The sequence below is a fragment of the Macrotis lagotis genome, chromosome 3, assembly GCF_037893015.1.
Source record: "Macrotis lagotis isolate mMagLag1 chromosome 3, bilby.v1.9.chrom.fasta, whole genome shotgun sequence".
Classification (NCBI taxonomy): domain Eukaryota; kingdom Metazoa; phylum Chordata; class Mammalia; order Peramelemorphia; family Peramelidae; genus Macrotis; species Macrotis lagotis.
Window position 1 is genome coordinate 81,296,815 of NC_133660.1, and position 15,301 is coordinate 81,312,115.

The 15,301-nt window shown below is 36.1% G+C and overlaps 1 protein-coding gene across 1 annotated transcript in view; it reads left to right on the forward strand.

Annotated features, from left to right (window-relative positions):
• The first annotated feature begins 773 nt into the window (after positions 1-773).
• The window catches only part of ASB5 (ankyrin repeat and SOCS box containing 5), an 83,488-nt gene continuing 68,960 nt past the window's right edge, over positions 774-15,301 (forward strand). Inside the window, exons 1-2 of the mRNA XM_074228927.1 lie at positions 774-795; positions 1,598-1,880. Coding sequence (XP_074085028.1) covers positions 1,685-1,880 — 196 coding nt within the window. The 5' untranslated portion in view covers positions 774-795; positions 1,598-1,684. The remainder of the gene's footprint in view (positions 796-1,597; positions 1,881-15,301) is intronic.

The following is a 15,301-nucleotide window of genomic DNA, read 5'->3' on the forward strand; positions in this document are numbered from 1 at the left end:
TTCTGTAATACAGAAGTAAGGCTGGAAGCAAAGTCATCCTTAGATTAACTTAATCCTATTCTATCTTGCTCTAAGATATTTTTTGCCCCTGGATACAAATTTCAAAGCTATAGCATAAGTCTGAGATCCTTTCTGTTCCTGGCTACTGTTCTGGGAATTTACTGCTTTAAAGAATCTAAAAAGAAGAGATGCATGGCTCAAACCCCATCACAATATGCTATTAATTTCACATGAGTAATATGTCAGTCTGGATTTTGGCACATATTATTTTTTAGTTTAAATGATAGGAGCTGCTATCTAACATTAATTTACTCAATATTTTATACTTATTACTCTTTTCAGTTATAAATAGTACCCTTTAGGAAGCCATTTTCATTTCATTTACAAAATAAATCCATAAAAGGTTAGTGCCACACACTATAGGCTTACAATGTGTCTTTTTTTGGTTGAATTTTTCTTTTTGAATTTTTCTTTTTGAAAAATTCAGAAAAATACTTTTGATTTTATTAATAAACATGAAGTTCTTAGTTCCTCTCAAACAGTATCAACAGTATTTATGGGACATCCAAATTGGGATATTTATAGGTTAAATCTGTTATCTCTGACTATAGCAAGAGTCAGACGGATGAAGAGTCATTGTGATCAGCCAAATCATCCTGACCATTGGTGGCTGATGAGCCTAGTCCAAAGGTATTTCATTTGGTCCTCTTAGAGGCTTGACTTAAATAGAAAAGCGATAATCAAAGGAACCTATGCTACAATCCTGACTGCCATTTCCTCTCTTTGTCACCTTGGGTAAGTCACTTCTTGATAAGTCTCACATCCCTCATCCTTAAAGTGAAGGTGTTAGAATAGGAATTCTCAATCATGATTTAGTATCATGAACTCCTTTGGCAGTCTTGTAAACTTATGGACACTTGAGATAATATTTGTTTATTTTTAATTCTTAATTGAAGGGAAGTTGATAGTCAAAAAAGGATGCAATTTCTTTTCCCCATTCAATTGCCAGGGACTCCTTGAAATCTATTCACAGATCCCTGACACTTTTAGATTTAAACCTATCATCCTATGTCTGAGGAAAAGCTTACCTTAAGTAATGCTCTTGAAAAAGAAAATATTAAATCATTTAGTTTTGATTTGGAACTATGTTTAATAAGGAGAGATTTGATGCATAATGTTCTCAAAATTATTCATAGATTTTTATAGAGTTAGAACTGGTCAGGACCTTAGAGAACATCTAGTTCATCCCCTTCATTTCACAGCTCAGGAAAGTGAGGTCTAAGCAGGGAAGTGACATCCAAATTCACCCAGCTAGTTTGTGACTAGAATATAGATATCCTGACTCCCAAATCAGTGCTCAATCCTCTATATTTTGTACAAGGAAAAACAAAAATTAAACAAGATACAAATTTATACATGGTTGGAATTGATTTTTTAAAATGGAGGTTGGATAGCCGAGTTCTAGAAATAAAGCATGTGGTAAGTGGGCATCTGTGTAGTACTGTTAGGTCACTAGGCGGGCCCAGGAAACTTTTATGGACAGTATAAATATTTTGAGCTGCAGGCATCATGACCATCTGATATCTCCTTTCCTCAGGATCAGCTGCCTGGGGACTGTGTGTGCCCAGAGCCAGGCTACATTTGAGATTTGGACCTCAGTCCCAACACTCAATCTCCAACAGCCATGTCTGTGGAAGAGGAGAGCCGTCCTTTTGCCCAGCAGCTGTCCAATGTCTACTTCACAATCCTTTCACTTTTCTGCTTCAAACTCTTTGTGAAAATCAGCCTAGCCATCCTCAGCCACTTCTACATTGTGAAAGGAAACCGCAAGGAGGCCGCGAGGATAGCAGCTGAGTTCTATGGAGTGACCCAAGGGCAAGGTAAGGCTCTGATAATGCTCTCTGCTTCTAGCAAGCTGACTTTGACTCTGGCTTCACTCCCGGGGCTCCTCTGCTCTTCGCACATTTCCTTTGTGGGCCAGCTTCAAGGCCAAACTTCTGATTATTAACGAAAATGTTTGTGGGCTCACTCACTGTTGGATGCTTCATGAAGGAAAATTTAGTTTGTTACGTAAACCCCTCTAAAAAGTGTTCCAGCTAGGAAGGAGAGTGAATTGAGGCCATTCGTAGAGGAGTAACAACCAATTGTATTGTTTTTCCATTTAACACCAAGAGATTCTAATCATTCTCTTTAGCCTAACCATAAGAGTTTAATACTGACAGAAATATTCAAGCCCATTTTACCTGGAAATAGTGGATCTCTTCTTTAATAATTAATTCTACTGACACTGAGACATGCACAAAGCTACTGAACTTGGAAAGAATTGGGGAGTATAATTAAGAGAGGCTGTTTTTTTGTCAGGATGTTTTCCTGTAAAAATATAATGAAGCATAAAACTACCAAATAAAGCAAAAGTAGCTCCAGTTTCCTGAATTCATGGCAGGTGCTTTTATTTAAACAATGAGTTGTGATTGCTTCAATTTGTATAAAACAGATGACAAGTTATGCAATAATGTAAATAATTAGACTTTATGTCTTAATGGGAAAGGGCCCTTATATTCCTCAAAGGAAAGTTGAACCCTTTGACCTGTGAATCAGTAGTACCAATAATCAACTTTAATGGGTGTCATGATATTCTAGATGTATGCCATCAATTCAATTAGTTTGTACACTTAAAGGGTTTTTGTGACAATCTCTACAGTGATACCAAAGTTAGACTTTTATTTGAAAACTCTAAGCAGCTATATAAATCAGTGTGTGTTCACAGTGACTTAAGTCATGAGGATGTTATTATTAGCATCTATTGTACTAACTTTTGTCTGGTTAGCAGTCTATTTTCAAATGTAGGTTATATCAAGTAACATTGGTGTGGAAAGTACAATGCAAGAGAGGAACCCTAAGTAATATTTGGGGTATGAAGGTATACAATGTATAAAGTTGACAGTAATAGTGTGTCATTGAAAAGGAGACAATGAATTTGTTACTAAAAAAAGTAGGTTTTGATTTGTTACTGTTCAGTTCTTTCAGTCCTGTACAATTCTTTGTGAGCCCTTTTTTGTTTTATTAGGAAGATAGTATAGTGCTTTTCCATTTCCTTCTTCAGTTCATTTTACAAATGAGGACAAATTTGAACTTGGGTCTTTCTGACTCTAGGTCCAGCCACCACCTACCTGCCCCAAGTTTTATAGATGGAAAAAAATGAAGAGAATTTCTGTTGTTGAGACAAATATCTATTAATGTGGAAAACCCTTCCACAAAGGTTGGTGAGTTAGTATTTGCCATTTCCCTGAAGGAAAGGACTAGAAAAAAGAGAATTCCTCAGAGTGTAAATGAAAAGTGAAAGGGGAGAAAGGGGGAAAATCAGTCACCTAATTGGATACTTTGTCTGCAATGACACTAAACACAAGGAAACCAATTGTTTCTTTTTAACAGTCTAGATATATGCATGGAAGCTGACAAGTGACTAGATTTTTCATTTAGGTCTGTGATGTGATTAAAATAATGAGACTTAATTTTATGTATTAATTTGTAAAATTAGGATATTAGTTTGAGTGCCACACCTTGTATCTTAAATTTCAATGAGGAAAGGTTGCTGAGAAACAAAGAATTTCTGCCCGTTGAAATAGGTTGCAAGAGAGACCTCTGGAGGCTCTTAAAAATAGAACAGTTTCTCATCTCTGGGATGGCTTAATCAGACTGAAGCTGGGGAATGGTTTAAATGACCTTTAAAGTTCTTTGATTCTATGAAGCAAAAAATACAAAAAGTACAGGTAGATATAAACATCAACTGATATATATATATATATATATATGTATGTATGTATGTATAGTCTTCCCCTCCTAATATGAAGATCAAGAGGTAGAAAAGTATTAATTTAATCTTTTAAGATTATGATCTTTTTAAACTCCTCTTAGTGGTAGTTTAGGAAGTACATTAGCTAGAGCATTAAGCATGGAGTCAGAAAGATCTGGTGTAATCCCAGGCAAGTCAGTTATCTGCTGTTTGACTCAGTTTCCTCATCTGTAAAATAGGGATAATAGCACCTACCTCCCAGGGTGGTTGTGAGGATCAAATGAGATTGTATTTGTAAATTATAGTACCTGGAAAATAGTAAATATAATAATAATAATAATAATAATAATAATAATAATATTTGTTTCTTTCCTAATTAACATATTTCAAGTCACCTAGCAAAAAGCCTCTAGAATTGGACCTAGGTTCAGATCCCACTTCTGACTTTATGATTTTGTCACCTTGGTGTTGGGCAAGTCATTTAAAATCCCTAATATGTAAAATGAAGGGATTTGTACTTAAACAGTACCTTCCAATTCCAGATCTATGATCCCTCCTAGTTCTTTGTTAATTCTTTCCTGCTATCTTCCATTTATCTATGTACTAAGTATTACTTTCTACCCAAGGGACATTATAAAATAGAATTTTAATTTCATATTAATTCATAATAATATCATTTAATCGTGAACCCCACAATCTCTGTTTTATTGCTAACAAGTCTTTTCTACCCCATCTAGCAAATTACTAGTCTCCACTCTGTTGTATCTCTCTCTCTCTCTCTCAAAAAAAAACCTATCTCCAATCTTTGATGCCTTGATTTATCTTTATAATCAGCTAATCAATCTTAATTGTTTTTGTATAATCTGGCTATTTCCCATCTTCCTGGGGGAAGATTATCACCTTCATTCCACTTTGAATTAGGTTCCTCATTCTGACTAGCCAAACCATTCTTTCATCATTTCTGAAATGGACATGCCAGATTCCCTGAAATCTGAGATGTCATTGCATGTCACTGCATGTATTCATTTCTTTCTTAACCATAGAAGAAGCTGCTGATGACATTCTGCATGTCCTTTTCATAAGCACTTTAGTATGAAATAAATGAAACCATTAATTTTGTTAGATACCATCTCCTATTGAATTTACCCTGGGGGGAGGGGGAACAGAAGGAATCTTAGGACAGGTGCTAGGCAAATGACAGATTTAATTCTCTGATGATTTCCTAGATTATTTTCAATCAGTATATGAAATAAGAAGTAATGCAAAGAGCATGAGGAAAAGATTACATAGTTCCCAAATTGATTCTCTCAGAATCCATTTGTTATTTCACAGAATTTCACCTTTGGAGGAAAAGAAAATCTTCATTTCTCTACCATCATAAGGTGAAAAAATTCTTGCTTCCCCCCTCCTTTCCTATATAATGAGTAGCCCTTGCTTTGTTCTCTCCTGGAATATTTCCTGGACCTGTAGCCTCTATAAATCAAAAGTCTATTCTTAACACTGTTAAAACTGTCATTAGCTTTTGAAACTGGTACTTGGAAAATTAGATAACTACCCAGAAATTCTAGGCAACTTTATTCCTAACTGTTGGAGGGACTGTCCTGTCCTTCACAGCACTGATTTGGGTTGTGCTCCATCCTGAGACATTTGTGCAATCATTGGACAAAGAGGTAAAGAAGCTATAGTTCTCTATTTTTATCATTCTAATGACACCTTAACAAGAAATTTCTGTCCTCCATCATGAGTAATGCAGCTCCAATGCTAACCCAGGTTTTGAAAAAAGCATGAACACTCTTTAGAAAGTCAGTGGAAAAGGCCACCACTAGACAAAATTGAGATCTAGTTATTTGTCTTTTGTGTTTCCAACCTTCTCCTTCTGGTTCCTATCTTTCTCTTTATTTCATTTCCATTTTTCCTCCTTAGAATATCTCTTGTTCTATCCTCTCCTCACCCTGATCAAAATCTGATCTCAAGAAACTGAGCTTTAAAACTTTAGTATAGATTTATCATCTTCTCCCAGAACCATTGTCTCTTTGGCCTTATTTCTTATTTCCATTAGACCATTTTGTTCTTGAGGGCAGAGATCATATTTCCTATTATTTCTATTAATATTATTCCTGTCCTCAGTCCATCACACAAATTTGACACATAGTGAGTGCTCAGTAAATGATTGTTGGTTTATTTTTGATTGCAGAATAAATGACCCTTTCCCTCATTAAAAGAACTTAAGGCATCAGTGGGAGCAAATAGAAGAAAGAGCACTTTGGGCACCTACTTTAATTATATCTAAAGTCCTGAAAGTCATTCAAACTTAACTTCCCTTTAAAAGATAAGTATATTGCCTGAATACAGAGAGTGAAAAGAACTAGATGTCATTTACTTTTACAATCCTGAGAATGTACTTGAGGGCAGGGACATTTTTATCACACTTTCCTATTTTTGTCCCCAGGATCTAATGCATTTTTTTAACTGGACTTTTGGCATAATAAATATTTATTAAGGAAACTCCCCATGGCAAAGCAAATCAATACCTGCTTTGCAATTTATAGTCTCAGAGAATTACCTGAGGTCCTGAGAGATTACATGTTAGAGGAGAGATTTGAAGTCAGGTCTTTTAGTTACTAAGACCAGTTCTCTGCCCATCAGCCTACACTACCTCCTACATAAATGCCAAACATGAAGTAAGTGCTTCATAAATATATGTCAAGTGGGTGGTTTTCAAATCCATCTCTCTCAAATCAAGCTCTCTCTTCTGAACTGAATCTCTCTGTTTGCTAAACTGAACAAATCTACTTGAATGTCCTATAATCTCCTCAAACTTAGAGTATCTAAAACTAAACTCTTCAACAAAGATATGATTAAAGCAAAGCCATGGAGTCTTTCCTCAGTCACAGTCCCACAATTTTAAACACTACTGCACTGATTCCCAAAGCATAGCAACAATGGAGAAGAAGGAAGGGGGAAGAGGAGGAGGAGGAGGAGAAGGGAGGAGGAGGGAGGAAAAAAGAAGAGGGGGAAAAAAAGAAGAGAAAAAAGAAGAGGGAAAAAAGAAGGGGAAAAAAGAAGGGAAAAAAGAAGAGAAAAAAGAAGAGGAAGAAGATGTATTTGTGAATGTCATCCCCTTTCTCCTGTCAGCTGCACTCCAGGTGGTCCTGTCCCCATTTCCCCAGTGACTTTGCTATGTCCTTGGGCTCTCTCTTCTTGTATATATACAACACAACTGAATTTGTTTTTAAAAAGCTGATCTGGGGGGCAGCTAGGTGGGCGCAGTGGATAGAGCACAAACCCTGGAGTCAGGAGTACCTGAGTTCAAGTCTGCCCTCAGACACTTAATAATCACCTAGCCGTGTGGACTTGGGCAAGCCACTTAACCCCATTGCCTTGCAAAAACCTAAAATAAAAAAGTTGATCTGAAGTAGCTTCTTGTGCCCCTTGCCCCAGTTGCATTGTGTAAAGCTTGTCTGAGGAATAAAACATGCTAATTAAGACTCTGCTCAGTTCTCTCTCCCAAACCAGTTTCACCTCCGTGTTTTCCTATTTGTACCAATGGCAAAATCATTTCCCAGTCACCCAAGCCCAAAACCTCATAGCTATCCTTGACTCTCCTCTTTTTTTTTTTTTTTTTTTTTTTTTTAGTTTTTTACAAGGCAATGGGGTTGAGTGGCTTGCCCAAGGCCACACGGCTAGGTGATTATTAAGTGTCTGAGGTCAGATTTGAACTCAGGTACTCCTGACTCCAGGGCCAGTGCTCTATCCACTGCGCCACCTAGCTGCCCTCTCTCTTTCTTCTTCACCACTCACAATCAAGACCTACTGATCAATTCTTCTTTCATGTTATTTCCTTTGTTATTAATGTTCATTCCTGTTTCTCACCACTATTTCCTACTGCATTCTTATTCTTTATCACCCCACTTCAAAAATTAATCTCCCTCTTGTCTTTCTACGTCCAGTCTTTCTTTTTCCAGTTCCTCCCACATGCATAGACAGATAGTTTTAGTAAAGTAAAACTTTGTGCCTGTCATAGGCTACTCAAAAACCCACAGTCTTTCTTCATTCCTTACAGAATAGAATCTATTGGCATTCATAGTTTACCACAATCTGATCCATGATAAATTTTACAAATTTTTGTTCAACAGTAAAACCTTCCTTTCACAATATTTGGTTTCACTCTAAGAATACAAACTTGCCATTCCAAGAAAGTAGTTCTGTTCATTTTCTCTACCTTTTCCAATTCTAACCACAACTTATTCATCCCTGCCTTTTTTTGCTCCAGTTTTCTCCCTATCTTGAATGTTATTCACTTTGATCTCTACTTGTCAAAAACAATCAACTAGTATTGATCCACTATGCACCTTAGTAGAAGCATTGTACTAAGAATAATTTTTTCTTTAAGACCCTAGTCTGAGTTTCATCTTCTCCTGACAGCCTCAATTTACCATAATCTTTCCTCCTAGGTCACAGACTTCTTGAGGGCAGTGACTGTACCTTAATTTTTTTTATTTTTAAAATTCAATTTTATTTTATTTTAGATCTAAATTCTCTCCCTCTTCCCTCCCCCTTTCCCCAATTCCTCTTTTTTTTTTATTAAAGATATTATTTGAGTTTTACAATTTTCTCCCAATCTTGCTTCCTTCCCCCCACCCCCACCCCACAAATAGCACTCCATCAGTCTTTACTTTGTTTCCATGTTGTACCTTGATCCAAATTGGGTGTGATGAGAGAGAAATCATATCCTTAAAGAGAACAGAATTCTCAGAGGTAACCAGATCAGACAATAAAATATCTGGGGGTTTTTTCCAAATTAAAAGGAATAGTCCTTGTACTTTGTTCAAACTCCACAGCTCCTTATCTGGATACCGATGGTACTCTCCTTTGCAGACAGCCCAAAATTGTTCCCAATTGTTGCACTGATGGAATGAGCAAGTCCTTCAAGGTTGAACATCACTCCCATGTTGCTGTTAGGGTGTACAGTGTTTTTCTGGTTCTGCTCATCTCACTCAGCATCAGTTCATGCAAATCCCTCCAGGTTTCCCTGAAATCCCATCCCTCCTGGTTTCTAATAGAACAATAGTGTTCCATGACATACATATACCACAGTTTGCTAAGCCATTCCCCAATTGAAGGACATTTACTGGATTTCCAATTCTTTGCCACCACAAACAGGGCTGCTATAAATATTTTTGTACAAGTAATGTTTTTACCCTTTTTCCTCATCTCTTCAGGGTATAGACCCAGTAGTGGTATTGCTGGGTCAAAGGGTATGCACATTTTTGTTGCCCTTTGGGCATAGTTCCAAATAGTTCTCCAGAAGGGTTGGATGAGTTCACAGCTCCACCAGACTGTACCTTAATTTTATAAACTACCTATAAATTGTTTTGAAAATAAACTATCCAATCTGTTAAGGTTGCTATTGATAATTATTTTTTCTATTATTTTTCCTCCTTTTCTTTTCCTTAGTAATGAAAAGAGAAATGGGGAAAAGTCTTGTAACAAATAAGCAAAGTCAAGTAAAACAAATTCCCACAATGTTCACATCTAAAAATGTTTCATTCTTCATATTTAATCACCTCTCTGTTCTGAGTTGAGAATAATGCTTCATTATGTTTTCATGGTTCCCTGGAATCATGACTGATTATTATTGCATTGATCAGTTTTTAAGTCATTCAAATTTGGTTTTTGCTGTGTTGTTTAGACATGCCCAAATCTTCATGGGTGTATTTGGAATTTTCTTGGCAAAAATACTGAAGTGTTTTGCCATTTTCTTCTCCAGCTCATTTTACAGATCAAGAAATTGAGGCAAAAATTGTTAAATGACCCAAATAGCTAGGAAGTGTCTGAGACTAGAGTTGAACTCAGGGTACTTTATCTACTATGCCATTTAAATTTTTTAAATTCTTACTATTAATTTTGTCATAATTTTGGACAGGTATGTTTTCTAACCAGAATGTGTTATAGTAAAGATATCTCAACTTAAAGAAAAATAAAGATAATCTATAACCTATGGTAGGTGTTTGTTTCAGAGAATAGAAATCAGGGATTAAGCTGAGCCAAAAAAAAATGGGGAAGAGTGGAGAGGGAAGCAAGGAGAAGGATATGAAGGGAAAGCAGATTTATTATTTTTTCTCTATCATGAAAACCCAGCCAAGGTTTAAAAACAGCTCCATGGATATGAATTTATAGCAGCAGATGCCAACAGCAGCAGCAATGTCGTTCAGTGTCTCTATTTCTAAGCAGTAACTTGCTTCGTGTTGTTTCTGAAGAGCCTAGTAGGTGTTGATTTGTGTGTGAGCTTAGCTCTGCAAGGAAGACTTGTCAGTGCTGCTATAATGAAAAGTTACTTCAGAAAGCAAATGTGTTTACAGACTCCTCCTCTTTGCCCCTTTTCATTATCTAAAGATAGAAAAATGCCAAGAAAGTGCTAGACTTTTTTTTAACTTATCTACTGGACTTAGGGGAAGGTAGCTAAATAAGCATGGCCATGCATCAATAGAAAAATTAATCTGTATAGATTTTATAGCCTATTTAATGTCATGACGAAATGGGGAAAAGAATTTAATTTATTTAAAATTATACACTTTTTTCTTCAGCAGCTCCAGAAGCATTTTGTTGGCTGAGACAATCACAGCATTTTAAATTAAGGAATCTGGGAGGGAAGGATCAAGTTGAGAAATGTCTTGACAATTGTTGTTTTGGTCTGAGTATATCAAAGTTACTTGTGCTAGCTGGTGATTTGGGAATGAGGAAAGAGGGGAAGGGATTCAGTACCACTCTTCTTGCTGAAGAATGGAAATTATATCCCCTATAACTCATATTTACTCTTTGGATCTGTTTTCTTATACTCTGATTTATTATTTTCTCCTATATCTTTATTTTTGTGTCCTTTTTTCTTCCTTTGTCTCTTTTCTTCTTTTCTCCCCTCTGTTAAAGTTCTTTCCAATTCCTATGTTTGCATTGATTTCTTACTATCATGGATCTTAAATGGGAAGGGAATTTAAATATAAACTAGTCTGACTCCCCCATTTTACAGATGATAAAACTGAGACCCAGGGAACATAAGAGACTTGTTTAAGGTCACATAGACAGCAAACATTAAGACTGAAATTTGAATCTAATTCCAGAGTCAGCACTCTTTCCAGTTTTAGGCCAGTTTTACTGCTAAAGAATTTCAATACTAGAAAAACAGAATTTGTCTCCATATTTATGAATCTTCATGAAATTCCATGTCTATTTAGTATTAAAAAATTGTTCCAACAGAACTGCCTAGTATCCCTCCGGCTCTATTTTCACAGGAAATGTCCACAGTTTTCTTGTGCATGAACTACTTTCTAATAATAATAAAAAAAAAAGCCAGGAACAAACATGGGAACTGAATGTCATCTTCCTTCTTCCAATTTTACTATCTTTTTAAGCTGATATTGAATTGTTAGAGGTAGCATTTTTTCCTTTTCCTTTCCTTTTATTTGACATCACTGATCAGGTTCCTTCAACTTTATTAAATCCACCATGTGTATGTGGGTGCATGTGTATTATATATGAGAAAAGAAACAGAAAGAGACAAAGAAAAATGCAGACAGATAAAAGAAATAAAGAGACAAAGAAGCAGGGAAAATACACAGAAAGTCAAGAAGACAGAAAATGGCAGAGAGAAGGGAGAGATAGAATGAAGGAAAAGGGAAAAAGAAAGAAAATAAAGAAGAGGGGAAAGAAGAAGAAAAGAGGAGAGAAAGAAAATGAGAGGCAGAAAGAAAAGAGATAGAAGAGGAAAGAATTTGAAAGAGGGAAGAAGAGAATATGAAGATGAGAGAGAGAGAGAGAGAGAGAGAGAGAGAGAGAGAGAGAGAGACAAAGAGCTAGTGTTTATTCTCTTAATTCACCAAATGTTTATTATATAACAGACACTGTGGTGTAGGTACTGGGAATTGGATTTTTTTGTTTGTTTTCGATCACACCTGTGATTTCACTGGTGTAGGACACCTAGAATGAGTAATTTCTACCAGTGTAAATCAGAGTCTATTCTCTAACACCATCTTAAGAGAAATGAAAAGAGGCAGAGTAGATAGAGAATTGCTTTTGAAGTAAAAAAGATCTGAGTTCAAATGTCAATTCTGATATATATTGGCATGGTGATCCTGGTAGCTCATTTAATATCTCAGGAAATTCTCCAAGAATCAGGGATACAAATCTTAAAAGAAAAAGAAAAAGGAAACAGATAATTCTAAAAAACTTACTTTTCATCAAAACAAACATCAATTAAAAAAAGCAAATATGAAATACAGATATAAAGTAAACTCAAATCTATACAAAATAGAGAGCAATCATTTTCTGGGAGGGAGGAAACTACCAGCTACTGGAATCAGGTTAGGCTCCCTATAGCAGGTAGCACTTGAACTAACTTATACAAATAAGGAAACTAAAGACTCTACAAGACAGAATTGTGGAGGATTCTATCCAGGCATAGAAAGAAGCCAACAAGTTCAAAGAAAGACATGGAAACAGAAAACAAAGTATTATGTACAGGGAAAGGCAAGATCACTTTGACTGAACCAGAAAGTATGTTATGGTGAGTTTTCTTTAAGCTTGGAACAATTGAGGGGACTCAGACTGTAAAGGGGTAGTTAACTGAGTAAAAGAACTTCTTGAGCAGTGAGAAGGGACTGGAGGTAGAGAGCCCAAAGAAAACACTATGACAATGTCCTGGGGTAGACACTAGGCCCTGAACTAAGGTGTAGTTAGAAAGGAGACAGATGTGAAAGATAGTGTGGGGGTGACGAATGACGATAAATGAAGGGTAAAGAAAAGCAAAGTCTAAGAAGATTTGCAAACTTGAACTGAAAATCTGTATTATTAAAAGAATGTTGGTGCCTTTAGAATCAGGGAAATTAGATGAAGAACTTAGCTCCTCTTAGCAGTACAGTGATCAAGGATAATTCTAAAAGACTTGTGGTGGTAAATGCCATCTATATCCAGAGGAAAAACTATGGAGTCTTAATGTTGATCAAAGAATACTTATATTATGGGTGTTTTCCCTTTTCTCATTTTTTCCCTTTAGTTCTACTTCTTCTTTCACAACATGCCTAATATGGAAAATTTTTAAACGTGACTGTACATGTATAACCATATTAGATTACTTGCTGTCATGGGGAGGGGGGAAGAAAAGAGGTAGAAAAATGTGGCATCAGAAACTTACAAAAAGATGAATGTTAAAGACCATCTATGCATGTAATTGAAAAAATAAAATAACAAGGGAAGCTAGGAAAAGAGAGAGAGTTCTGTTTCAAACATAAAGAATTTGAAATACCTTTGATAAATATCATTAGAGATGAGGGGTTGGCAGTGGGGGGGATATGGGACTGGAGATACAGAGAACTGGAAGATATAAAGTTCTAGGAAGCCTCTTCATTGATATGATTGTTGAACCTATGTGGGGTAACAAGTCATGTGATCCTGAAGTGAGAATGTATGAGAATACATTGAGAATGAGAAGAGGATGCAAAATAAAGCCCTAGGGTTTATATACACATGAAGGGATAGGACACAAATGATGTAAAGGATCCTTTACAACATATAAAAGAAACTGGCATGGTTCCTGATCTCATCTTTGTGGGAAGACATTCTTACACGCCTTAAAGAATTAGTTAGGAATCATTGCTAAGACTATACACAATACAGTGAAAAATTGAATATAATTATATTTTAATACAAAATGGGAAAAATACAGTATGGAGATGGTAGCAGTCAGGAAGGGGAAGATAATCACTAGAGTTGTCAGAACAGGCTTCATAGGGAAGGTGGGATTTTAGATGATCCTTAAGGAATGTTTAAGTAGGAAAAAACATCTAGGTAGGTGAAACAACATGAGCTAAAACAAAGTGGAGATGAGTAGGCTACAACAAACAGCATATGTTGGAATTTCTGGTGAAAATGGCTAAGTGGAATGGAAGAAGGAAGTCCAGTTACCAAAATCTATGCTAGGAAAAAGTCTAAAAAGCACATCAGAAATCCAATGAGAAATTGATTGAGTTTTTCTTCCCCAGAACTGCTGAAAAAAGACTACCAGAGACCCAGGGACAATAGAAAAGGGCGTATCACCATCCAAACCAGCTGAGTCTTGTAACCTTTCAGTACCAAAGAGACAAATGACCCTGCAAGGCTGTGGTCAGAAGCATCAAAAGGAGAGGTTTTCCATTTCTACTCAGAAAGCCCATAGGAAGTGTGTACAGTAAATAAAGCATTCTGGCAAAGGATGTAAACATATCCTTTTTAAAGTACATCATTAGCCTTAATTAATCTAATTTGTGAATCTGAATTTACACATATGGTATTTGCTTAAATGAGGCACATTTATACAGAGCTGTAACTTGGGACCTTTTCCAAAGGGGACTAAAATTTATATGAGAACACTGATAATGATCCTTTGTCTTCAAAGAAACAATCCATCTAGTTAGCAACATATATTCATACTCATATTGTTTCCCCACACACACAACTGCCTCACCCAGCTATGCTAGGGGGTCTCTATTTCCCTACAATGTTCTGTATTTCACTCAACCCTGATTGAGAGGTGACTTCCTACCACTTGTCCTGTGTATGATTTGGGGTATGCTTCCCAGACACAGACAAAAACCACAACAAAACAAAACAAACAAAACTGGTTAATGCTCTGTTACCTAAAGGCAGTTCTTGATCATCAGACAACCAGGTGACAGACTGGACTTGAAAGTCAGACTTCAATTTAAATTCTTCCTTAGACTCTCACATGCTGTGTAAATATGGAAAAATCATTTAACTTCTCTGTGCCTCAGTTTCCCCATCTGTAAGGATGTTGGATTGATGACTTCCAACATCTCTTCCCACTTTTTATGACCATTCCTAAGATATCAGTTTGTTTCAATATGTGTATTCAGGAAATATTATTAAGTGTCTCTGGCTACTATAAGAAAAAGACAAGTTTTTACTCTCAAGGAGCCTACTTTCTACTTGATGGAAATAATATTTGCATGTTGTTAAATACAAATTGTATTCAAACAAATACACAGTAACTTTGGAGAGAGGAATGCTCAATAGATGAGGAATGTGTCGTTAAGACTTCCTATAGGAGATAGTACTTAAAGTGAGTTCTCAAGGTGGGTAAAGATTCTAAGGGAGTGTGGGAAATCTTTATAGTAATAAGGGACAAGAATCCTGAATAAAAACATAGAAGTAAAAGATCAAAATGTCTGTACAAGGCAGTGGGGAACCTCGGGTAGGTAGAGTGACTGGAATATAGATTAATATGAGGGGAAGAAATGTGAAATTAATCTGGAAAGATGAATTGGTGTCAGATAAGGAAGGGTTTTAAATGTCAAATAAAAGTTTATATTTTACCCTTTTCTGGTTCAAAAGGAATCACTCACTAAAAATCAGTTTGGCAAGGGTATGGAGGATAGACTAGAAAAAGGGGAGAGATTTCATGAAGGAAATGCATGGGAGAGCCCAAACTTTAGGATAAATTTTCTTTTTTTTAGAAAG